Source organism: Rana temporaria, chromosome 13, assembly GCF_905171775.1.
Source record: "Rana temporaria chromosome 13, aRanTem1.1, whole genome shotgun sequence".
Lineage (NCBI taxonomy): Eukaryota > Metazoa > Chordata > Amphibia > Anura > Ranidae > Rana > Rana temporaria.
In genome coordinates, this window is record NC_053501.1 from 56113713 (window position 1) to 56139968 (window position 26256).

The following is a 26256-nucleotide window of genomic DNA, read 5'->3' on the forward strand; positions in this document are numbered from 1 at the left end:
GAGGATCCACACACTTGTCACATATTCCCTCCCCCCCCCCACACATGCTACTCACCAGATAGAAAACAAAATAAACGTACCTGTCCTCACGGCCTCCTCAATGGAGTCAAAGCCAGGCAGCCCCTCCACTTGCTGCCTGTGGAAGCACTGGGCCACCTGCCGCTCCTCAGCAGTCAGCCTGAAAGTGCATGGTGGTCCCCCTCCAGTGCCCCTGGCATGAGCCACAATCTTGGCCAGCTTCCCACGGACCACACGCCTGAGATCATTTTTTTTTTGTATCCCATTGCGGGTCCGGGTCTCACCCCCCAACGCATTGACATCATCTGTTATATCCTGCAGTATCTGCCTCCTCCTGGCCGGGGTGGTGTTGGCACTTTCAGGGCCATGCAGCAAACTACCAAATCTGGTAATGGCCCTCACAATAATCTCCTTCTCCCGCGAGGAGTAGTTCAGCTTTCTCTTCCTCTCACTCATCTTTCCAAAACACACGATCAAAGACACTCTCCAAAAACCATAACGACACGACACGACACAAACCAACAAACAGCCACAGACAACGGAACAAAAGCACCTTGCTTCAGGAAGGGAAACAAATGGATGTACTTTTGCAATGGAAGGGCGTATGTCTGGGCCTATTTATGCACTGGGCGTATCTCACTAAGTACCCTGGGCCTAGTTCCTATCTCATTGATCGCGCCGGGCCAAGTTCTGAGCATGCGCAGAGAGGCTCTGACCATAGTCGCCGTCATGCGCATGCACAGTCCGGCCGGCCCTTTATTTGCATGGGGTCACGGCTCATTTCAATGGAACACGCCCACGTCCTTCCCACTTTGAATTACGCCGACTTACGCCTCCGAATTTACCTCGCGCCGGCGCAAATTTGGGCGCAAATACTATGAGGATACGGCACTTACGTCTCTAAGTTGAGTCGGCGTAACGGAAATGAGATGCGCTACACCGGTCTATATTTGCTCCGATGTACGTGGATCTGGCCCCTAGTGTTTTCTGCCCAAACACTCCTCTCCTTAACCTCCCTGGCGGTATGATTCTGTCTGGAATTACGTACCAAAAGCGGTACAATTATTTTGCAAGGAAATTTTGTGTTTTATACTGTAGGCCTGTAATTTTTAGAAATAACTCACTTAAATCTGACCAAGCAAGAGTCTTGTAGGCATCCCGGGTATGATTTTTTTTTTAAAACAAAATTATAAATTATAATATAATAAATAATTATAAATAATTATAACAAATAATAATATAATTATAATAAAAATTATTCAATAATGTAATCAACTCAAAATCACTGAAATTTGCTCAGTTGCAGAATTGTCGCTGTCATTATTTTTTTTTTTTATGACGAATTTCCCCACAAATCGCTATCGCACATTTCTGCAAGTGATTATAATTTATTATCGCTGTTTTCTAGCTGATCTAAAACCATTTTTGACATAAAGGGACACTTTTGGACAATCTACAGTTTTTAGGCAGAAATTACATTTTTTATTATATAAAAGTACATGTAGGGCACTGGGCAGACCACTAAGGACAAGGGGGGTGTGTATTTTTTACATACAGTACTGTAATCTATAAGATTACAGTATACTGTATGTAAAGTGTTTGTTTAATTTTTTGAATTTGGCGCCGTTCTCCACTCCCGTGCGTCGTAACGTCGCAGGGAACGGAGATCGGCGGCACACGGGGAGACTGTGAATCGAGCGAGGAGGTCCCGCTCGCTCACACAGCGGGGTGGCATCGCTGGATCCAGGGACAAGGTGAGTAATTTGCCTGTGGATCCAGCGAAAGGTAAGCCGCGCCGCTGCACGTCCACCCCGAGCGTGACTCAGGGATACCGATTTTAGCATTGAAAACCAACCCCGAGTCACGCTCGGGTTTACCGCCAGGGAGGTTAATGCAATTTTTAATGTGTTCAGATTTCAGCCCTTAATGTGCGCATGAACACACAGATTAACATAAAGGGGCAATTGGGGGCAGAAAAAAAGTGAAAAACCTATAAAACAGGCATTTGACAGCTGCAGTGCGCATGAGGCCAAAGATTTCTGATCTGGCTGATGACTATTTCTCACAAGACAAAAAGTGTCTGGATGGGTTAACTGTCATCTCATGTTCCCTATATCCTAAGAGGTATTAATGTCTTCACGCTCAAACTATATCATCAGCCAGATATAACCTCCCATCTTCAAGAACTGATTCTGATCAATTCGTTTTCACCTTTACAATTTTAGTTAGGCTTGTTTATCGACAGTTACATAATTTAGAAGTACATTTTGAAAAAAGGAAGAAAACTATACAAGTACCTTTCAACATAGATGTTTTTTCCTGTTCCAAGTGAGTAAAGGCTGCAGAGGATCCGGTAGCAGGCAACTTGAACATCATCCACTAAAGAAAAGCAAATATAAACCAATTTTAGCTTGCCACACATAATAGAAAATCATGTCAAACAAATGTATTCAAGGAGGTTAATTTACTAAAAGTAAAAAGGCTGTTCCCTTTGTAAGACAAGTTGAACATTGCAAGGGAATTGTCCCAGAGCTTATAGAATGAAGTAGAGCACTAATGATTTCCATCATCCAGTCTTGTGCAAGCACAATATGCTGTTATTGATTATTCTTTGTAAAGTGAAATTTCACTAGATTCAATAAACTCTGGGGAAAATTCCCTTGCAAACTGAAAATTCCCTTGCAAAGTTTTATATACGTCCTGCTGCAGAGTGACTAGCATCTCTCACTGTACTGTATCTATGAGGTTGTCACCCTAGGCTGCTCCCCTGATTTGGAACACAAACACCACCTAATTTCCATCATCTTTATTGCTTTTGTAGTTCACAGAAAAAAAAGGGAAATGTTCTATTAGGACCCATTTACGCAATTTTTGCAGCGTTTTTTACCGCGTTTTGCCGCAATTTTGTACAGGTCAAAAGGTTACCAATGTAAAAAGTAGAAAAATGCCCAAATCTGCCTAAAAAAAGTCACAGAACTTGTTTGAGCTTCAGGCGTTTTAGAGCTTCTGGCTTCAGGCGTTTTGGAGTGTAGATGTGAACCATCTCCCTAGAGAATATAAGATTTTTTCCGCTCCAGCATTTTGTAGCTTGAGGCTTCAAGTAGCATTATTTTACTCTCCATCACTCTAAATTAGGGAAGGCCCCCTCAAAAGACCTCTCTCGCCTTTCTTTCTATTCCAATGTGTACAAGGCATTAGAGTCTGCAAAAGACTTGAGACAGGGGTGGAGGTTCAGAGCATATTCATGTGTTAGAATGGCCCAGTCAAAGTCCAGACCTAAATCCAATTGACAAATTGTGGCAAGACTTAAGAATTGCTCTTCACAGATGTTCTCCATTCAGTCTGATAGAGCTTGAGCTATTTTGCAAAGAAGGACGGGCAAAAATGTGACTCTCTAGATGTGCAAAGCTGGTAGAGACATCCCCAAAAAGACTTACAGCTGTAATTGTAGTGAAAGGTGGTTCTACAAAGTATTGACAAAGTATTTAATACAAATGCATGCCACACTTTTCACATATATATTTGTAAAAAAAAATCGAAAACCATTTATTATTTTCCTTCCACTTCACAATTATGTGACACATTGTGTTGGTCTATCACATAAAATCCCAATAAAATACATTTATGTTTTTGGTTGTAACATGAGAAATTAAAGCATCCTTTGCCGACATGATCTTCCAGGCAAAATAGTTGCATCCATAAACTGGAGCCAGCACCTTGGGGTGATACAAACAATCTTAAATAATATATAAAAGTTATCCAAGAGCCCTTGACACTCCAAACATTAAAGTCTCAAGGTGTATTTAACCTGTAATACAATAGTAGAAAAGCAATGTACACACATAGGTTTCTACAGAGACCAGTGAGACCACGTGTGTATGGCTTGCATATTATGCTTAGGTCTCCAGGTGGATTTAACCTGTAATCTATAGTAGAAAAAAATTTGCACACACAGATTTCTACAGAGACCATGGAAACTACATATGCATGGTTTACATATCACCCATATTGCTAGGAGCCCATTAAATAGATGACCATAAAATCAAAAAAATTCATTGAATATCATAAGACTTCAAATTAAAGAGACTTCATTCTATGTGTACAGACAATAGTTTATCTTTCAAAGCGGAATATAGGGAGCACCACCACAGGATCAATGGGAAAGAAAAAGTGTCTAACCGGTTGGTATTTCAACTTCCTCAGAGACTGGCCAACCCACAATATTGTTCTACATTCCTAAATACCAGGCTAGGCAGTAAGGATGGTGCCCAAAGGGGTGGGGAATGTCAAAATCACAGAGCCAGCCCCTTCCCTGGAAAACCACAGTATTCCATTGTTCAACTCAGTCCCTCTGGCAAGGAAATACATCTTGTTTTTTCATTTTTTGTGTTGTGTTGTATGTCTTTAAAACTATTCTACAAATAAAAATGTTTGTTAAAACAGTTGATTGCATATACTGTATATATATAATTTTTCTGTGTTTTTTCTTTGTTTGAACTACCGTAGTAGCCCTGAAAAGTAGATATTTTACAGTAGTGGTTTCCAGAGTTATTCTGCATTGGGCTCCGGAACCAGAAGTAGGTTTGGATAAAGGGATTTTTTTTTATTTTTCGTTATATAATTGTACATAGTATGGGCTTTGAGTTCTGTTAAAAATTGCTGTTGCTATCATAATGCAGTGTGTGCAGCTGAACCACCATTGACTGTTGGGATGAACTCCATTTCTTTCAAAATGAACAACTTACACAGCAAATCCACTCCAAACTGATGACGAGCCACATGTTCAAAAATGGAAGTTAGTATAGGAAGGAGGGCCACTGTGGTGTAGTTGATGTTCTGAGAAACTCCCTTCATCTGAGTCCTAGAATGAGTAAATTTCCCCAGCTTGAGATTTTCTAATGTCTTTTCCAAATCTTCTGCTGCATTTTCAAAGAAAGCACGAACCCCAGCTTTCACCAGCTCAGATCCAGACTTCATTACAGTGCTAAAATGACAAGAAAAGACAGAAAAGTTTAGCTACAGCTTTCCTCAGATGGTAATAGCCTAGCACGAGATGAGCAGGTAACATGCTTCCTATGTGATTAACAAGACTGTGGGGTTGTTTTACTAAAGGCAAATAGACTGTGCACTTTTGCAAGTGCAGATGCTCCAGAGCTTAATAAATGAGTGAGAGTTCTGCTAACTTCCATCATCCAATCATGTGCAAGCAAAAGTAATGCTTTTTTATTTTCCTTGCATGTGATTGGGTGTTCTTTGTAAAGTGAAGACTTACCTAATTTACTAAGCTCTGGAGCAACTGAACTTGCAAAAGTGCACAGTCTATCGATTTACTGGCCTTTTTCTGGCTTTTTATGCAGCTTTTTTAAAGCATTTTAGAAGTGTATTACAAGAGTTTTACTGCTTCATGCGTTTTTGTTTAGCCAATAGAAAGCAATAGGGGGAGGAGAGGGAGAGGAAATTAGGGGTGGAGAGCTGCTATTTGAGCGGTTTATGAGCATTTTATGAGTGTACTTCTGCTCAAGTCAGGTGTTTCTACTGAAGTCTATGGGGCCAAAAACGCTTGTAATCTGCCAAAAAGGAGCTCATGTACTTTTTTGAGCATCAGGCATTTTGCTCCAGGCGACAGAACGCTCATATGTGAACAGGGGCCATTGAAATTAATGTAATTGTGCTGGTTGGGAGTTTTGAAGCTTCAGAGCTGAGCGTTTTACAAACTGAAAATTGCTCAGGTGTGAACAGTGCCTTAGTAAATCAACCACTGTGTTTCCTTTGGTCAAAAGACAATCTAAAGAGTTTGGTATAAACCTGCTCAATACAGTGACATATTAAAAACTAGATTTTCAAACAATGGATTTCTACTTTACTTTTGTAACAATAACATTAAGATTACTGGTATATTTTCTTTCCTTCCACAAATGTTTTTCCAATTTTATTAAATTTTCTCACATAATAAAGGAGGAATACTGCAACACTAATATTAATAAAACCTCATAAAAAGTACCGTGTGTCAAGAGTCTGGGCCAGAATGTGTAAACAGCTCACCATAGTAGTAGAATCACTCCCTGTAGTAAAACGACAAAAGCAAACATCTTATTGTGTACAACTAGTGCTAGAGCATAATGTTAATTCAATATGTTTGCATGGGCTACTGCATAATGGTTGTGTTTGATGAATGTGATAGTGGAACACACGTGACATGCAATATCAGTAGGAATCTAATACCTAAATCACAATGGCCATATCACTGTAGTATAATGTTGCTACAGGACAGTTTTTTGCTAAACTAAACATCAAGGCCTTTTGCACACAGGATGACAAAAAAGTCCATGTTTTTAGGCATTCAGGCATTTTTCTTCAGATCTAAATGCAGTCCTTTGTTTTTAACGGGCCCGTACACAGAGGTGCATAAGCTTGCTCTGTGTTTAAATCAGTAAGAAAAAAATACAAAAATTTGTTCCAGGACATTATAATTATATTTTTACACACACACAAATATGTGCCTATACCACCTTTTCTTGATTTAAAAACAAACTAGAAGAATTTTTATACGCAGGTAATTGCGTGCATTTGTTGAACAGTTTTTTTGCCAGGAATAGCTGATGTTCTTACATCTGTACCATGTGTAAGTACCCTAAATATGATTTCTCCAATAGTAGACCTTAAAGTGGGGTTCCACCGTAAAGTGGAACTTCCGCTCATCTGATTCCTCCCCCTCCGGTGCCACAATTGGCACCTTTCGACAAGTATCCTTTCCCACTTTCGGGAGTCTGGGCCGCGGCCCATGATGTCACTGTGGGGCTCCCTCCTCCCCCAGCCGCTGAGCCAATAGGAGAGAGGAGCGGGGCCTCACACATATGCAGTAGCATTCCCAGCGTGAAGCCAAAAGGCTACACTACCGGGTTCCCTTACCTGCAATGGCGGCGGCAGCACCCGACAGCTGATGGAAACAGCCAAAGCTGTTCATGTTATTTATGTGGTTTTTGGCTATTTTTGTATCAATACATTTTTGTACTTATGTTGCAGAGTGTTTCCATATTGAACCTCTTTGATAACTTTTGCTCGCCTGAGCTTAAGTTACACCTCGTACAAGAAAAACAGAGAGGCACAGACGTTCTAAACTTAAAGTAGTACAACATATTCGGCTGTGTTTAATTTGACTTTGCTGTAGGCTCTAGGTCACATCACCACCATTTTCCCCAACTTCCAGGTAGTGGAACACATGCCCTGAGTGCTTACAGTGCAGGTTCCAGCTGCTAGGAACCATTCACAGGGAGAAGGACTCCCACAGTCTAGAAGCACACAGCTAGCCGGAAATGTGCACACAAGGGTTGCTTCATAGATTACTGTGAGAAAAAGGAGCCATCTTGAAAGCAGAAAGGGGAGGCTGTAGTCAGAGGAAAGACTGAACTGGATGAAAGGCAATGTTTTACATAGGAAGAGAAAAAATACCAAGTACGTCTTGTAATCAGCTCTTGAACTGGATTAAAAAAAGGGAGGCTTTAATTCCTGCACAATCACGTATATAAGTGCTTATACCAGGGCCATGGCTGGAGCTGTCGGCCGCAACACCCCAGTATTAAAATTTTCAGTCGGCAATTCCCTATCTGCTAAAAGCAATCTGAGTAGCTGATTAGCCGCTGAATTGCTTTTAGAAGTAGTGGGGGGGGGGGGTCATTCCCCCTCTCCCAGCACTCGCTCCGGTGCAGCTTTTCTGTTTCCTGTTTCACCAACGGTTTCAGCCCATTGTCATTTAGGTAATCGAGAAAATGTCCTTGATCATCCCTATGGTCTAGGAGACAGAAATTGACTAGGAAATTGTCACTTATGGTTAAGAAGAATGTAAACAAGGCCATTTTTCTTTTTTGGAAAGCATGAGATTAATGTTTTTTTTGTAACTCATGTTTTTTAAGGGAAGAGGACCTGTCATGCTTTATTGCTATCACAAGGAATGTTTACAATTCTTGTGATGGCTATAAAAGTAAAACAAAAAAATAGACAGTGTAAAAATATATATTTTTTAGTAAAATAAATAATATAAAAAAAATTCAATCTCCCCATGCTCGTGCACAGAGGCAAAGTCATACCTAGCGCATGCATATGCAAACTGTGTTTGGAATATACATGTGAGGTATCGCCACAAACAATATAGCGAGAGCAATAAATCTAGCTTGAGACCCCCTTTGTAACTCTAAACTCTTAACCTGTAAACATTTTTAAATTATCACCTAAGTGTCGCAGTTTGTCGCCATTCCATGTGTGCAATTTAAAAGCGTGACATTCTAGGTATCTACTTACTTGACATAATATCACCATTTATATTTTACAAAAAAAAAATTGGGTTATACATGGTGTTATTTTGCATTAAAATGTATTAACATATATTTTTTACAAAAAATTGGGTTTGAAAAACGGCTGCACAAATATCTTGTGACATAAAAAATTGCAATGATTGCCATTTTGATTTTTAAGGGCCTCTGCTAATATATATATATATATATATATATATATATATATATATATATATATATATATATATATATATATATATATATATATATATATATATATATAATGTTTGGGGGGTTCAAGCAATTTCCTAGCAAAAAATACAGATTTTTAAATGTAAACAAAAAGTGTCAGAATAGGCCTGGTCTTCAAGTGGTTAACAACCATACTAAGTGTGTTTTTGCTGCTGTCTCTGTTTCTTATTTATGATCCTTCCCATAATTTTCTATCCCTCTGACCTCCTCTCATATAGACAGAATGTGAGTAAAAGCCTCCCTATTGAGGCACAGGCAATAAAAACCCATCAAAAGTTTTAACCCATTGCCAAGTTACTCAAAAAATACCTGGGATTGGGATTGCAGAAAATAAACATTTTATTTTTCAGATTTTGTTTTATAGATTTTGGGGTAATCATTTTTAAACATACATACACAACTATTGAATATTATACTCTATAGCCAGCATGAACAACCTGTGACTTTCTAGATGACACTTGCAACAGCAAGATGAACATGCTATACACACTGTAGTAGAGAAACAAACTCCCTGGCAAACATGGAGATCAGAGGAGGGACGGATAGATGCCAACGATATTTAAAGGATAAGTTCACCTTTTAAAAAAATAAATAAATGCACATCTTTTTGTGGGATTTTTTTTTGCATTTATTCATTTTTTTTACTTGGAGCCTGGAAAGCATTGCACCCATGACCAGGAGATTGTGGGTGCCATGTAGGACTAGGGTTGCCACCTAATCCCTTTAAAACAGAACACATATTAATTACACAAGTTCTGTGGCTGATTAATGTGGTAATTAAACTCACTTGTTGCCTTATCTGCATTCAATTAGCCCCAGAACCTGTGTAATTAATATGTGTTCTGTTTTAAAGGGATGAGGTGGCAACCCTATGTAGGACTCCTGCAGTCTTCTCTGTGTATCTGTCTGCTTGTACCTTGTACGGGCAGGCAAATACACACTGACAGGAAAAGACAATGAACGCTCAGAGTGCTCAACAGCTGCAAAGGCTTTTGGGACTTTGTAGTTGGAGGAGGGGGGGAGGCATCAGCTGCTGGAATATGTTACATGCTCCACCCTAAATAAAGTGAACTTTTCCTTTAATCACTATTGAAAAACTGACTGCCCATCTATATACAATGCAAACAGAGGACTATTGTTAAAGTGCACTTGTGCTCAGACTATAGACGTTAACAACTTTGTGACAGAGGGTAAGCCTGAACATAGTTTTGCAACTTTGACATGTGGTAGTAAAACTGTGCATATCATTGCTTGGTGTATCCAGTAAAATTATACCTTGGTTTTTTTTTTTCAAGACAAATTTGCCTGATTTTTGGAGGTGAATGGTAATGTATATCTCCTGATTTTTTTAATTATTATTATTATTATTATTATTATTATCAAAGGAAAGATGGCACAAAAAAAATTAATCATATTTTAAGATTTAGCTGTATATTTCTTGCTATTATCATAACCAAATGCCAAAGAACAACCCAAAAAAAGAAACGATTTCGCTCCTGACGATCTTAGCAAAACGAAATATGTGTTTGTTATTTTTTGGTTGTACCTAAAAGCAATAGTGCATTTTTTCCCTACCTAAAACTAACACGGACACTAACTGATACTGATATTAAATTATATTATTATATTATATAATATATTATATATTATATTATAAAATTATTACATTTATTAAATTATTACAATTAAAAATGCTTTTTTTTTTTTAATCCTACCTAAAATACACTGGCCTTACAATTTGACCATGACCTTTGGCCTAACCCTGTTTTATCTTTGTTTGCTTCTTTACACGCACTTCTTTCTTTATATGTTTCTCCCCTAGTATTGAGAAAATGATATAATGGGTGAATAAAAAAACACAAGGGTGGTCTGTACACTGACTGATAGCTGTGATAGCCAAAAAGAGGCCATCACAGCAATCAGGTGACTGAGAACCAGGCCTTCCAGTTCCAGAACTTTCGTTTGAGAACCCAGTCTCTGCGCTGGGAGCATGCACCTCATACCATCACATGTAACACAGTGCAATGTTACTGCAGTGCAAGGGTGTGAACAGGCCCTAAAGTTGGGTATCAGTCAGTTTTTAACATCTTAAGCCTCGTACACACTGTCGGACATCAAACAAACTTTCCCTTGGATTTTTGTCCGAAGGGAGTTGTCCGGTCACACCCATAGCATACACACGCTCTGACTTTTCTGCAAACTTTTCTAAAAAACTTCTAAAACTTTTCTAAAACTTTCCCAACATCACACGTTTTTTTCTGCTCTTTACCACCACCCTTTGGTTAACTTCTGCTATTGTTGGTTGATTTTAACATTGGTTCTGAGCATGCATATTTGCACTTTGTACAAAAGTCCGATGGCTTGCTGTACACACGGTCGGACTAGGCACCATCAGACTTTTGTTGCCGAAAAGTTTGTCCGTTTGCAGACCAAACTTTTTGTCCGATGAAACCCGTAAAAGTTGGTCCGATGGAGCGTACACACGATCGGACAAATTTGAAAACTTGCAGATTTTGAAGTTTGTTGGCAAAAAGTCCGACCGTGTGTACGGGCCTTTAGAAACACCTGCCATTATTTATATCAGAAATCTGTCAGCCTGCACAGATCTGCTCTCAATAGAAATAAAAACAATTGATTATAAAAATACTTTCTCTTTATTTTTAAGTGCTTTTATTGCTTAAATATGTAAATTCTTCAGTGAGCATGATCTGGGCACAGGTTCACTTTAAGGACAGGCACAACATGTATTTTTTCCTACCATCCATCGCATTCCATTACTTGATCCTAATCACAGGGATGGGCAGCCAGAACTTCCAGACACTTCTGGCCTTTAGTCTGTTATCCATATATCCTCTGGTCTTCATTCTTGTCTATATATATATATATATATATATATATATATATATATATATATATATATATATATATATATATATATATATACCTAATTTTGAATTACTAATACTGGGACATCTTAAAGAGCAACTCCAGGCAATAAGTGAAGTTGATATAATAATACTATTAAGGAAATATTGCAATTAAGCTAAAACCTGTCCACTCAATTTACAGTAATCTGAAATTTTATAACATTCTAGTCTTTTGTGACATAATTGTGTTCTATGAAATCTTCCATTTATCCTCCACAGTGTGTGTGAGGCTGGAGGAGGTTTCCAAGAGAGGAAGAAGCTTGAACCAATAAGAAAAACGGTCTTCTTTTTTTTTTTTTTTTTTAAAGCTCAAAGCAATTAGATTCTAGCAAATATAAACTTGTATCTTGTAAAACAGTCAAAGGCACCAGATGAATGCCAGCATGTAAATATGAGTTTAGTCAGCTTACATGCACAATTTCCACATTTGACTGGAGTGTACCTTTAAAATGGTATGAAGAAATATCATTAAAAGAAAAAAAAAAAACATGTGCCTTATAACACACTATTTTACGTGAGGTGTTATCCCACACATCACACAGAAAGCAGGTTAAGTGCTATTTCCATGCATTGTTTTGAATAGAGAAACCTACTTGTAGTTCCTTGCCTGTTCTAACTGCAAATGACTTACCAAACAATGATATCCTATGTCTGACAAGAGCTGCCAGTTTGCAGAACAGACTGAAGTGACAGAAAAAAGTACAGAGGAAATGAAAGAAAATGGTATTGCATTAGGAAAATAGATTTAAAGATATCAGTGATAGACACAGAGATTACAAAAGCTCTACTTTCGCCTACACACGACAATATATACATATTTCTTATCTGTAAAGGTTGTTATGCAGTTGTCAATATTTGTTAATCATTTCTACATGCATGCTGATGTTCAGAAAACAAATCTGTTCTGTGTCCCTGATGCTGTTGTGTGATTGAACCTTACATTAATGAAATTATTTAATGGAAAAGTGATTGGGATTTCATGAAATCTCTTATTTTACTATTTAAAAAAATATATTTTTACTTATTCATAATGTTCATGGGCAATTTCTAGCATGTCAATGAAAGTCAAGGTGGTGTTGGCACTGGGGATGTTATTGTGTTCAGTAGAGTACCTTATACTTCAAGTAGTTATAAAGACTAAAGCCCTGTACACAACACGGGATTCTTGTCAAGCTTGATGGGATTCTTGTCTAGCTTTCCTTGCATACACACTCTCGAGACAAAATCTTGTCGTCCTCAAATGTGGTGACGTACAACACGTACGACGGCACTATAAAGGGGAAGTTTGATTCCACTGGCGCCACCCTTGGGGCTGCTTTTGCTAATCTTGTGTTACCGCGTGTTAGTAAAAGTTTGGTGAGAGATGATTTGCGCTTTTCAGTCTGTTATGCCGCGTACAGACGGTCATTTTTTGTGATGAAAAAAATGACGTTCGAAGTGATGAAAAAAAAACGACATTTTTGAAACTTAATTTTCAAAAACGATGTAGCATACACACCATCGTTTTTCAAAATGCTCTAGCAAAGCGATGTTACGTTCAGCACGTATGACGGCACTCTGTTCCATTGAAGCTCGCTTCATAACTTGCTTCTGAGCAACGTCATTTTTCCCACACACTATCATTTTAATTGACACAAAAAACGACATTTTGAAAAATGACACAAAAAATTCGAGCATGTCCGAATTTTTTTTTGGTCGTTTTTCTGACGACATAAAACGACGTTTTCCCCACAAACTATCATTTTAAATGACGTTTTCAAAAACGTCATTTTTTTTCATCACAAAAAATGACCGTCTGTATGCGGCATTACAGTGTGACGACTGTGCTATCTCCATTACAAACGCTAGTTTTACCGAAGGTGCGCTCCCGTCTCATACTTTATTCTGACCATGCGCAGGTTTTTAAGACTAGGAAAAGCATATACACAAAAGTTTTTCTCGTCGTAAACCAGCCCAACGAGAATCACGACGAGAAAATTGAGACTCCCGATGAGAAAATAGAGAGCATGTTCTCTATTTTTCTCGTCGAGATTCTGGCCAGATTTCCAGACGAGAAACCTGAAAGCCTCGTACACACGCTCGGTTTACTCTGCAAAACCGAGCATGTGTACGAGGCTTAAGACTAAAGCCTTGTACACACGATCAGATATCTGATGGAATCTAATCCGATGGATTTTTTCGTCGGATATCGGATGAAGCTGACTTTCACCAGTCTTGCCTACACACCATCAGTCAAAAATCCGACTGTGCCAAAACGCGGTGACGTAAAACACTACGACGTGCTGAGAAAAATTAAGTTCAATGCTTCCGAGCATGCGTTGACTTGATTCTGAGTATGCGTGGATTTTTGACCAATGGACTCCCACACAGACAATCATTTTTTTTGATCGTTTTTTTATCAATAGGAAAATTTTAAAACATGTTCTATTTTTTTTCACCGATGGAAAACAAACCGATGGGGCCCACACATGATCGGTTTGACCGATGAAAACAGTCTGTTTTCATCAGACAAACCGATCGTGTGTACAGGGCTTGACAGTTTTTTACTTTCATGCATTCTACACATTAGGCATTAGGGCAAAAAAACATTTGTGTCATAGAATCCGCCCAGACCCCAATATACTGTATTAATTGGCGTAGAACACTCACTTTTTTACCCTGAAAATATAGGTTAAACTGTGCCTGCGTGTTATACGCAGGGGGCTGTGAAAAGTTGTTATCTGAAACTTCCCTCTTAAAGTTAGGGAGGTGTTATACGCCTGTGCGTGTTATACGCCGATAAATACGGTACTTACCTAAATCCGATTTCAGGCCCAAACCGGCGTGAAGCCGAAAGGCTACACTGCTGGGTTCCCTTACCCGCAATGGCGACGGCAGCACCCGACAGCTGATGAAAACATCAGCTACAGGTGCCGATATTCGCTGGACTCCAGGACAGGTAAGCGTCTTATTGTTAAAAGCCAGCAGCTGCAGCATGTGTAGCTGCTGGCTTTTATTTAAATTTTTTTGGCCAGAACACCGCTTTAAGGTTTTTCACCTTAATGCACTCTAAAACCTTCTCTGCTGTAGTCCTGGGTTAAGTGTTTCAACACAACCTACACAAAATTCCCAGTGTGGAAGAGTAGCCCAAACTGTATCCAGCAGCAATCACTGCAGATAATCCCAGGCTGTGCAGATAATCGCAAATAGCTGTGGCCACAGGCGACCTCTCAGAAGGAATTGTCGCTATAATTCACACCGACGCTGGTGTGAATGTAGCTTTTAAAAGTCTTACAGTGCAAAACAAAATTAGTGTGAGCAACTGAAGGTGATCTCTACCTGGATATCGAATGTTTATTTTCTCTAGATTTTGTGGGGAAGTGAGGTCATTGCATTTTTTATCTGGCTTGTTCAACAACAAACCAGATTTAGTTTGATTGGATTGTCATCTCCACCCTCTTCAGAGACCAATAACACATAGATAAGCACCCTATATAGAATCCTTTATTAGGCACCCATTAATAAAAAAATTATTTTCTCTAATGTGTGCCTGAATAAACCAGAGATTTCCTTGCTGTTTAACACTGACTAAAAATAAGATGCTACAAACACACACACACACACACACACACACACACACACACACACATCAAGACATTAAACATTATATTATAGTTGTGCCAGAAAGGCTAAAGGCTAAATGTGAGGTTTGCAGTTAATTTTTCATAACTTTGTAGGGTTTTCAAATTAGTAATATACTATACGGATCATATGTATAACTATATGGACATAAGAACATCACATCATTTTATTGAAAGTCACAAAAAGGCTTTTACCTTGCCACCATTTCTTTCTCCTTGTTGGATGCATAGCCACTACTGCTGAGAGTTTTAATTGGAGAAGAGAGAAAATATAGGCAGTGGTTCTTAAAGTACTGGTCAACGAGTGGTAAAAGAACCTAAAAAATATAGTATAAGATAGACTTTTCAGCGTGCATACTTTAATAATTAAAATTTTCATAAACAACTGTAAAAGATAAAATAAAGCTGCACCAAAGAACAATGTTAATAAGGGTAAGTAGTTATACAATTTAGTTATTTTCTTACTATACAGTACTTGAAAAGCTTTAAAAAGCTAGAAAAAAACTTCTCTTTTTCAGAATGAAATGCAATGTTTGATCCTTAAATTTTGGTCAACTCATACAGCAAAACATGTGGTTGCCATCATCCCCATCCAGCCCTGTGCTCCATTTTTACATTTAGGTAGCCAGGCCATTTTTGCAACGTTTCCATTTATTTTTTATTTTTCCCTTACAGCTTTCAGAGTTTGTTTAAGACCCCCCCCCCCCCCCCCCAACCATAAATTTTCCGAAAGTACATGACCAGTAGAATACAAATAATGTGCTACAGATTTTTAGTGCACAATGATATTTGTGCAAATGTTTATCAAGACAATATGTTTGTTAAAAATACACTAAAATAGTTTTAGCAGATAGAAACACAGTACATTTTACAAAATTCCTACTAAAAGCTTAACCTGTATTGAGTTAATAAATAACAAATATTTGTAGTTTTTAAATTACTTATTTTTGCAAAAATGGTGAAAACTGAATGTATGCAAAAATGTAAATAACCACATTTCTCAAAAAATACAATTATTGTTCCCTTACAGCTTTCAGAGTTTGTTTAAGACTCTCCAAACCATATATTTTCTGAAAGCATAGGACCAGTAGAATAAAAAGAAGGTGCTACTGATTTCTAAGGCCCCACGATATTTGCGCAAATGTTTATCAAACAATATATTCACTAGAACTTCTCTAAAATAATTTGTAGCAGATATAAACACAGCAAATTCCTACTAAATATAAAAGCTTAACCTGTATTGAGTTAATAAATAACAAATATTTGTACAATTTTAAATTGCGCCTTTTTGCAAAATGGTGAAAACTGAATGTATGCAAAAATGTAAATAACCACATTTCTCTAAAAATCTGAAGGTTTTCATTGTTCCCTTACAGCTTTCAGAGTTTGTTAAAGACCCCCCAAACCCTATATTTTCTGAAAACACATGGCCAGTAGAATAAAAAGAAGGTGCTACTGATTTATAAGGCAATGAGATATTTGCGCAAATGTTTATCAATACAATATTTTTTGCAAAAAATACACTAAAATCATTAATAGTGGATTCATACATGGCAAAATGTACTAAATTCCTAGCAAATATAAAAGTTAAAACTTTATTGAGTTAATAAATAACAAATATTGGTACATTTTAAATTGCACCTTTTTGTGAAATTTTGGGAGGTTACCATTTTACACTTACAGCTTTCAGAATTTTAAAAGACTCCCTTAAACAAGACATTTTCTGAAAGCACATGACCCTTACAAGAAAAAAAAAGTGCTGCTGCATTTTTGGGCCCTGCAATAATTGCGCAAATGTTCTTCATATTGCTATTTTCACTAAAAACACACTAAAATCATTCATAGTGTACATAAGCAAAACATAACTTTCAGAATTCCTGCTAAATTACTACTACAGCCTCATTCACATGTGGCATACTAAAGGGTACGCCCATGGAGGGCCATGTTTACCCACACGGGGATGCACAGGTGTTCCTATTTATGTCAATTAGGATGCAATGGCTGCACAGACATTGCTGCTGTTCACAATCTGATATCTGTGTGGGTACATGACCCCGAACGCAGACAGTGTGAGCTCAGGGACATGCATGCGGACCTACATGGATGTAAAATTGGGAGCAACGGCTCTGTTTGTGCAGTGGCTACATCCCAAATTATATCATTAGGACTGCCTGCATAGAGATGCACTGAACACCTGTGCATCCCTGTAAAGGTATGCAGTGTATTCCCTGTGTGAACAAGGCCTTATTTCCCTTTCAAACAAGCAGACCAATCGGGTCTTCCTGTCAGTTTTTTTAGCAGGCCTAATCAGACCACCCATTGTTCTCTATGGAGAGGCTGATGTAAATGGACATGTGTCCGTTTACACCCACCTGCATCCGGTCTAGTCCGCTAAAAACCAATGGATGGGGATTCTATTCCCCATTCATCTAGCAGATCGGATTGGATGGTATCCAATGGAAATGGACAGGCAGGCCGTTTCCATTTGACCGCCTCATAGAGAACAGCGGACTGTGTCAGTGTCTGCCCTGCATCACCCTGTCACCCTCCTGCTCAGCAGTGATCAGCAGACAGATCCTCCGCTGAGCAGGCAGATCTTCTTCACAGATTACGCTGTATGTGAAAGGGGCCTTATCAGGAGCGACCGTTCCCTTAAAGGGTGTGGACCCCCTGCATGGCGCCGGACTTATACATTTGTATAACTTTTTTCTTTTTTTTCAAGCCACATGATTAGAGCCTGAGGCTCTGATTAGCTGGAAAAATATTAATTAATATTCGCTATTTTCTTCTGGATTCTCGACCTGGCCAATCAGGACGGATCGGGTTGGCCAGTAGGAAAAGCTGATGAAGTCGTGGAGGGGTAAGCGTGCGGAAGGGGGGACCGTCACCGTGGAAAGGCTGAGTACGGGCGGACATGGGGGGGTTTGTTTGCCGCCCCCCCAAAAAGTTTAGCATCAGACTTTCCCCTATGGAATTCCCATAAGGCCCATATGAGAGGCATATTATTACAGATCAGTGCCTGGGCCAAAAAAATATATAATCATAAGTTTTCCTCTCTTCTCTCTAGCATTTATGACTTTCTTCGCAAACTTAAACACAACCTACGAACTCTATTTTGTGAACAATATGACACTTAAAACTCCAGTACTATGCAAACAACAATAGAGTGGGCAAATTCCTAGCCAATAGACTTAAAGCGCAAAGGTCCAAAACCATCTTTCCACCCCATACAAATCATAGGCTACCTTTTCCCCAGAGATGCTAAAAGCCAATATCGTCATTCTCCCTAAACCAGGGAAGGAGCCGATTACCCCTTCCAATTTCCATTCAATTTCCCTGTTGAATTCTGATGTTAAGTTGTATGCTAAATTGCTAGCGTGATGTCTGATGTTGTTAATACCTACATTAATACAACCTGACCAATGGGCTTTATCACTAGTAGGCAGGCCACACAGGGGATTATCAATATTTTCCACTATACTGAAAAAACTCGAACACCTTCTCTGCGACATTCTATTCATGCAGAGACAGCATTCAATAGGATCCATTGGTCATATATGCGCCAAGTACTTCAGAAATTATTTTTTGTAGTACCGTTCTATCAGCCATTTTGGCATTATATACACACCCTTCCGCATAGACCTTTATCTTCAACATGCTATCTGAGTGTTTCCCTATCATAAATAGAACACGCCAAGGCTGCCCACTTTCTCCCTCCATATTTTACCCTATAATCGAACCTCTGGAAGAGGCCATTTGATTGTGCCCCAGTATCTCTGGCTACCAATTCATTGATAAAACCCACAAAATTAGCCTGTTTGCGGATGATGTCATCTTTTTCCTTACAAACCCTTCTATGTCCCTATATTTTACCCACCAGATCTTAACAATTTAGCCCTGTGTCTTACTATAAGGTTAATTTTAAATCTCTCATATTGGACCTTGGTGTTATCTAAATCCTGTTAAGCAATCTCTGCAGCAATCCTTTCTTATACTTGGAACAACACATTCAATTACTAGTGGCCACTCTGACAACCTAAAACAATGTCACTTGTAGCTTCCAATTTTGACCCTTTTCTTAAGAAACGTACTAAATTTGAGCTCTCATGATCCTTTAAAATGTTGGTCCTCCCTTAAATTCTGTATCTTTTCAGGACCCTCCCCACTATTAAATTCCCTTATCTCAGGTCCTTCACATCCATACTTAACAAGTTTACCTGGAAAAACAAATGTAATATGTGCTCTTATTCGCAATTAACTAAATATAGGTGTGTTGGAAATATGGGCTTTGTGGACATTAGAGGCAACTAGCTACACACCTAGACCAACTTAAACACTGGTTTAAACACTTAAACAATATACTATACGCTGAAATCTAATCTGTTCTGGTACCAGGCAAATACCTTTACTACTTTTGGCATATGTGTGGCTACCATATGACCTATAAATTCTATCACTAACTATACAAGCGTCCGTCCTAGCATGGAGAACCTTTTGTACCTTATCACTGTGTAGTACCACAAGCAGCAATATACCTTTGCAAATCTCTGTACTAGATGTGCTTATTCCAAATTTGTCATCTAAACATTGGTCAAGCAGTGGCATAACTACAGTAGACGACTTGATTACAGTGTTGCCAACCTACCAGATTGAAATTTACTGGCTGTTGGAAGGCAACATAATTTAATATCATATTTCTGGTATTTCACTCCCTGGATGATACAGGCAGATGGCCCCCAAGTTGGAATGTAACCAATTATGCCTCTAACTATGTAGAACTAAAGCCTGGCTCCTGTCCGGCTAGTGCGATAAGATGGAAATTATTGATTACTAGAGATGGCCTGCCGGTTCGCCCGGCGGTCGTTTTGCGGCGAACTTTGCCTGTTCGCAGTCCGCCAAACCGGCGGATATCTGTGGATGTTCGCGGCGGTCCGCAATGTTACATGGGTAAGAAATTTGACCTATGACACATCCATCAGGTGGTGCAGGATAGCCAATTGAGACATTTCAGCACATGGACATACCCCCTACCTTATAAATAGACCTGATCTGGCGGCCATCTTACATTCTGTTTTTTGTCAGTGTAGTGAGAGGTTGGAGTTTGGAGCAGGGACAGGCTGTATTTAATCAAATAGCTATCTAAAAGGTCCTCAAAAGTCCTTTTAAGGACTGGTATAGGTGTGCTTCTTGCTGTGCAGTATATAGGTGTGTAATACATTCATATACTTTTTGTTAGTGTAGGGAGAGGTTGGTGTTTGGAGCAGGGACAGGGTGTATTCAATCAAATAGCTATCTAAAAGGTCCACAAAAGTCCTTTTAAGGACTGGTATAGGTGTGCTACTTGCTGTGCAGTACATAGGTGTGTAATACATTCATATACGTTTTGTCAGTGTAGGGACAGTTTGCTGTTTCCAGCAGGGACAGACTGTAGTGACACAAATCCTTACCTAACAGGTCCACAAAAGTTCTTTCAAGCACTGGTATGGGTGTGCTACTTGCTCTGCAGTACATAGGTGTGTAATACATTCATATACTTTTTGTCAGTGTAGGGACAGTTTGCTGTTTCCAGCAGGGACAGACTGTATCATTACCTGACAGGTCCACAAAAGTCCTTTCAAGCACTGGTATAGGTGTACTACTTGTTTTGCAGTATATAGGTGTAATATACACTTATAATATATTTTAGAATATAGAAAGCATATTATAGTGGATTTGTATTGTGCAGTATTGTGACTGGCGGTGTATTTGGTTACTGCTGAATTTCTGCCTCTTTCGCTGCGTTACCTCTGCTACACACATTAACAACATTTCCTGAAAAAAAGTTTCACAACTGGTGCGATAAACCAGTGGCCCCCCCAAAATGACAGATTTTGTTATATACCTTCTTCTACATATACTGCGCTTCTCTAGAGACTGAGAAGTGATGAACCCCTGGACTACTGGGTGGGCAGGCTTGACCTCTGGCCAGAGCTTGCACAATTTGCAATGGAACTGTTGGCTTGCCCCTCGTCCAGTGTCCTGTCCGAAAGGACGTTCAATGAATGAAGCATGGATCTTGGAGGAATTCAACACATGTGACCAGTAGACCATATTTCATTCAAATTCAGGTGAACGCATGTGGGCTAATTTTTTGGGCCTGTACTGGCCCGACACTTACTTCTGTATCCGGTGAATGCCTAATGTACCACCAGCCACAGAATACAAGGTTGTTTGCTGTCAGGTAAACACCTGTGGCCGTGGTCTAATTTTTGGGGCCTGTAATGGCCGACACTTACTTCTGTATCCGTTGAATGCCTAATGTACCACCAGCCACAGAATACAAAGTTGTTTGCTGTCCGGTGAACGCCTGTGGGCTAATTTTTGGGGCATGTAATGGGCGGCACTTACTTCTGTATCCGGTGAATGCCTATTGTACCACCAGCCATGGAATACAAAGTTGTTTGCTGTCAGGTGAACGCCTGTGGCCGTGGAATAATACTATGTACTCTCAAATTACCTGAGCTATATTGCCTCTCATACGCAATTAATACTTGTTACTACAAATACTATATGTACTCTCAAAGTACCTGAGCTATATTGCCTCTCATATGCAATTAATATTTGTTACTACTAATACTATATGTACTCTCAAAGTACCTGAGCTATATTGCCTCTCATATGCAATTAATACTTGTTACTACTAATGCTATATGTACTCTCAAAGTACCTGAGCTATATTGCCTCTCATATGCAATAATACTTGTTACTACTAATACTATATGTACTTTCAAAGTACTGTACCTGAGCTATATTGCCTCTCATATGCAATTAATACTTGTTACTACTAATACTATATGTACTCTCAAAGTACTTGAGCTATATTGCCTCTCATATGCAATTAATACTTGTTACTACTAATACTATATGTACTCTCAAAGTACCTGAGCTATGTTGCCTCTCATACCTTTCTATTAGTTGCCAGTACAACTTGTGTATTATACGTGTATCCTTAAAGTACCTGAGCTACACTATCTCTCATATGCAATTAATACTTGTTACTACAAATACAATTTACTACGTGCTTGACACAAGTATAAAATACTTATAGGCCTTGTCCTAATTGTTGAACATGTTCGCTCTAACTTTTCTATGCTGGGGGTTGATGCTATTTCATAGCATCTCCCCTAGTGGCCTAAATACATCTCTACATGCTAAGGTTGATATGATGTAGAGAACCCCCAAACTCCTTTTGCTAGGAGTGACGCCCGGGGTCCCTTACTGATAATCACCTGCATGTAGTAGTGTATTGGGATATTGACCTTGAACTAATTTTAAACGCTAAGCCTTGGTCGCATGTTGTAATGCGTCCATGCTTAGTAGCTCAACGCCTTTTTTTATGTGACACAGAGATGATGTATAGATCCCCAAACTCCTGTTGCGAGGAGTCATGCCTGGGGCCTAATACCCTAGAGGCCAATACAGCAGGACGGACAGAAATATAATAAATTAAAAGGACTAACTCTTGGCATTAGCTTATTAGACAGGAGGCAATTGGGAATGCATACGAGTGTGAATGAATGTGCAAAAAGTACACACAGAAGGGAAATCGTCCCCCTTTGGCTCTTGGCCTGCTTCCGTGATAAGTATCTTTGATGTTCTGTTATATGCTCTGTATACTTTCTGTTAGTGTTTCTTGTTAGGAGTTCCCTATTTTCTTGGGAAATAAATAAGATATTGTTTTACTAAGCAGCGTGTTTATTTTCATAGCTAACCTTATCATTGTGCTTATCAGAGTCTTAATAGACTCGCTAACTGTGGGCTTAGACAATTAATACATATATGCAATAGAGGGTATCCATAACCACCTTTGGATAATATTTATTGTACCAATTACTTCATTGGCACATCACCCAAAATTTACTAGCACAGCAAAGTTTTTACTGCCATTTCCAAAAGTTTTAACGGCAAATTTCAATATTTAGGCTACAAACAAGTACAATATGCAATTAGCAATGTGATTTAAGGTAGATATTAATGCAACAAGCTGATTTATTATTTTATTTTTTGATATAGTAAATAAATAGCTCAGGGACAGGAAGTTAGAATGAGCAGCACACACACGTGAAATTGACTCTCATGGTGACACTGACAGCCGTGTACAGCAGCACGCCAACATGACACGTCCCCCTGTTAAGTCACAGTGACAGTCTCTCTCCATGCCAGGTGGTCCCTTCACTCCACTCCAGTCCAAAAAGCACTAACAGTACCGGTCCCGGCTTGACTTGCTCCTGTCCCACAGACCCACACAAGAGGCTCTGGCCCCTCCGCTTGGCTCCCTTGCACCATGACATCACATGACATAGCTCAGGCACTGCTTCTGCCACACACGCCTTCTGCCAGTGCTGCCTCGACACACTTTATCAGGCACTTGGATGATCTTGGCAAGCCCTGGACCAAAACTGTGCATGCACAGTTCCGAGATGAGCGTCACAGCCATATTTTTTACTGTTTCTATTTCCTGTCACTGGAATTTACTGGTAGGAGAAAAGTGAAAATTTTTACTGGCTGCCAGTAAAAATACTGAAGACTGCTTGATTATATCCTGCTGACTTGGCACAGGGAGGAACTGGAGGAAGTCTACAACTTACCTCTCACCAAGTATTATTCCCATCTTCGAATTGCCTTGTTTCTTAACAAACATTTTTCCCCCTCCTCTTCTACACACCAAGGCCTGGTGTGTAGAAGATCCCTATTTGAAAAATCCCTCACATTATCAAAGAGGGAATCTAATTTCAACAAGACCCTTTCCAACTCCCAATGGCTGAGGGCCTTTTAATCTTTTTGTGTTAATCACTGGGAACTAACCAAAAACTTTTTAGTGGTACTACACCCCAATTAGACTCTATTTTCTTCCTCCGGTTCACCCCTGTGCTGGTGCAATTATTACATATCCTATGGTCATGCAAGAGTTTGACCAGTTACTGACATAAAATATCCATTTAGTATCTGAAATCTCAGGCATACTATTGTGTCCTAACCCATCTTTGGCAATCCTCATTTTGGGGATTGATTATTTTCCTATTAAGTACTGCACAGTAGTTACCCACATATTACTAGCTGCTAGACTCTTCATCCTAAAGCACTGGAAGAGTCAATGCACTCCTAATATGTTTGAAACTATGTCTATGATAAAAACACAGTATTCCTTTGAAAGAATAGTAGCCCTTCCCTCTAATGTCTCACTTGCCTTCAATAGCCTCTGGAAAGATCTTTGACCTCTAATGTGACATTCAGATTTCCCCTGTTGTAAGCCTTGCAGGATTTGTTTTTTATTTCCTATGTTTTACCACTTTTCTGGCCAATCTGTATTTTGTTGTATGTGTTTTAGTATAGAGCCGCAGCATTGGCCTTTGTATGTCTTCTTCCTAAAACCCAATAAAAATCTAATTAAAAAAAATTTGAAAGCTGTATAAATGATTTTGTTACCAGAGATTTATGATTACACCAGGATGCAAAAACAGCTAGACTATCCATAATGCACAGCACTGTATTGATGTAACTTCTGGAATGGACATACACTATATTACCAAAAGCATTGGGATGCCTGCCTTTACATGCACATGAACTTTAATTTCATCCCAGTCTTAGTCCATAGGGTATAATATTGAGTTGGCCCATCCTTTGAGGCTCTAACAGCTTCAACTCTTCAGGGAAGGCTGTCTACAAGGTTTAGGAGTGTGTCTATGGGAATGTTTGACCATTCTTCCAGAAGCGCATTTGTGAGGTCATGCACTGATGTTGGAGAGAAGACCTGGCTCGCAGTATGCACTCTAATTCATCCCAAAGGTGTTCTATCAGGTTGGGGTCAGGACTCTCTGCAGACCCCTGACGCCAACCTAATAGAACACCTTTGGGATGAATTAGAGTGCATGCTGCGAGCTAGGTCTTCTCTCCAACATCAGTGCATGACCTCACAAATGCACTTCTGGGAGAATGGTCAAACATTCCCATAGACATACTCCTAAACCTTGTGGACAGCCTTCCCAGAAGAGTTGAAGCTGTTATAGTTGCAAAGGTTGGGCCAACTCAATACTGAACCCTACAGACTAAGACTTGAATGCCATTAAAGTTCATGTGCGTGTAAAGGCGGGCGTCCCAACAATTTTGGTAAAATAGTGTATTTAAAAGGCCAATGAACTTCAATACAACACAGGGTAGACCAAACTTATTTGCCTACTTTATAGCTTTCCAGCTTACATTCATTATAGCTATGACTGGTTGCACTTCCCCCCCCCCTCCCCCCACAATTCCTCTACTGCTCTTTTGTCTGGGACTCTCCCCAGGTCCTCAAAGATGATATCCATCGATACACTATAATTGAATGTTAGTTTTGAGCCAGGCTAATTAACAAAAAATATCCTCTCGCCAAACCAGTTCCATATAACATCTCAGACTCCTCTTTGGTATAACCACAGATTCAAGGAACTATATGGTCACGCTGACTCCATCTGGTGGTCCAATAATTATATTGTATATATTTCTCAGCTTTTTGACAAAGGCATCTTTATATCCTTTGAAGCACTCAAGAAAAACAAAAAATCACTAAAAAATTTCTTCTCATACTATGTCATGCCATTAGGACTCAATTTGACACTAAAAATGGAGATGCCCACTGGAACAACTCTGGTCACACCAAACTTACCACAATGTTCTATAAATGTTTGCAAGCCAAACTATCTAATCCATTTGAGAACTCCTACTAGAAATGGCTCCAATAAACTCCAGAATGTAAGGGATGTTCACCATTTTTGCAGGAAAATGTGCATTTATCATTTTTGTTACAGGAACCTGCAAAGCATTGTACCCACAATTAGTGGTTCACATGAGCAATACAAGGCTTCTGCAGACACTTCCTCCAGCTCCCTGCCCATAACAAAGTACATGTTTTATTTATTTGGAGAGCTGAAGAAAGCTGTCAATGAACTACAAAAGCACTGATCACTGTACTCATTGCATTGAAATATACAAGTCTATCTGCTCAAGTGGAAGATGGGACTTGTAGTTCATTCATTTATAGATCTCTGTGAATGATTGACACAACTGTGCGGACAGAGCCCCACACAGCTGCACTGATTTCAAAAGTGACAGCAGCTCCAAGGGAGAAGCCCTGCA

At 39.2% G+C, this 26256-nt stretch overlaps 1 protein-coding gene across 11 annotated transcripts in view; it reads right to left on the reverse strand.

Moving 5' to 3' along the window:
* The window catches only part of LOC120920819 (ryanodine receptor 3), a 692572-nt gene that overhangs the window by 217549 nt on the left and 448767 nt on the right, over positions 1 to 26256 (reverse strand). For all 11 annotated transcript variants that reach the window (XM_040333156.1, XM_040333154.1, XM_040333152.1 and 8 more), the window contains 5 exons: positions 15301 to 15422; positions 12117 to 12166; positions 6020 to 6080; positions 4764 to 5002; positions 2316 to 2397 (listed from right to left, as the gene is read on the reverse strand). In XM_040333156.1, the coding sequence (XP_040189090.1) occupies positions 2316 to 2397; positions 4764 to 5002; positions 6020 to 6080; positions 12117 to 12166; positions 15301 to 15422 (554 nt within the window). The remainder of the gene's footprint in view (positions 1 to 2315; positions 2398 to 4763; positions 5003 to 6019; positions 6081 to 12116; positions 12167 to 15300; positions 15423 to 26256) is intronic.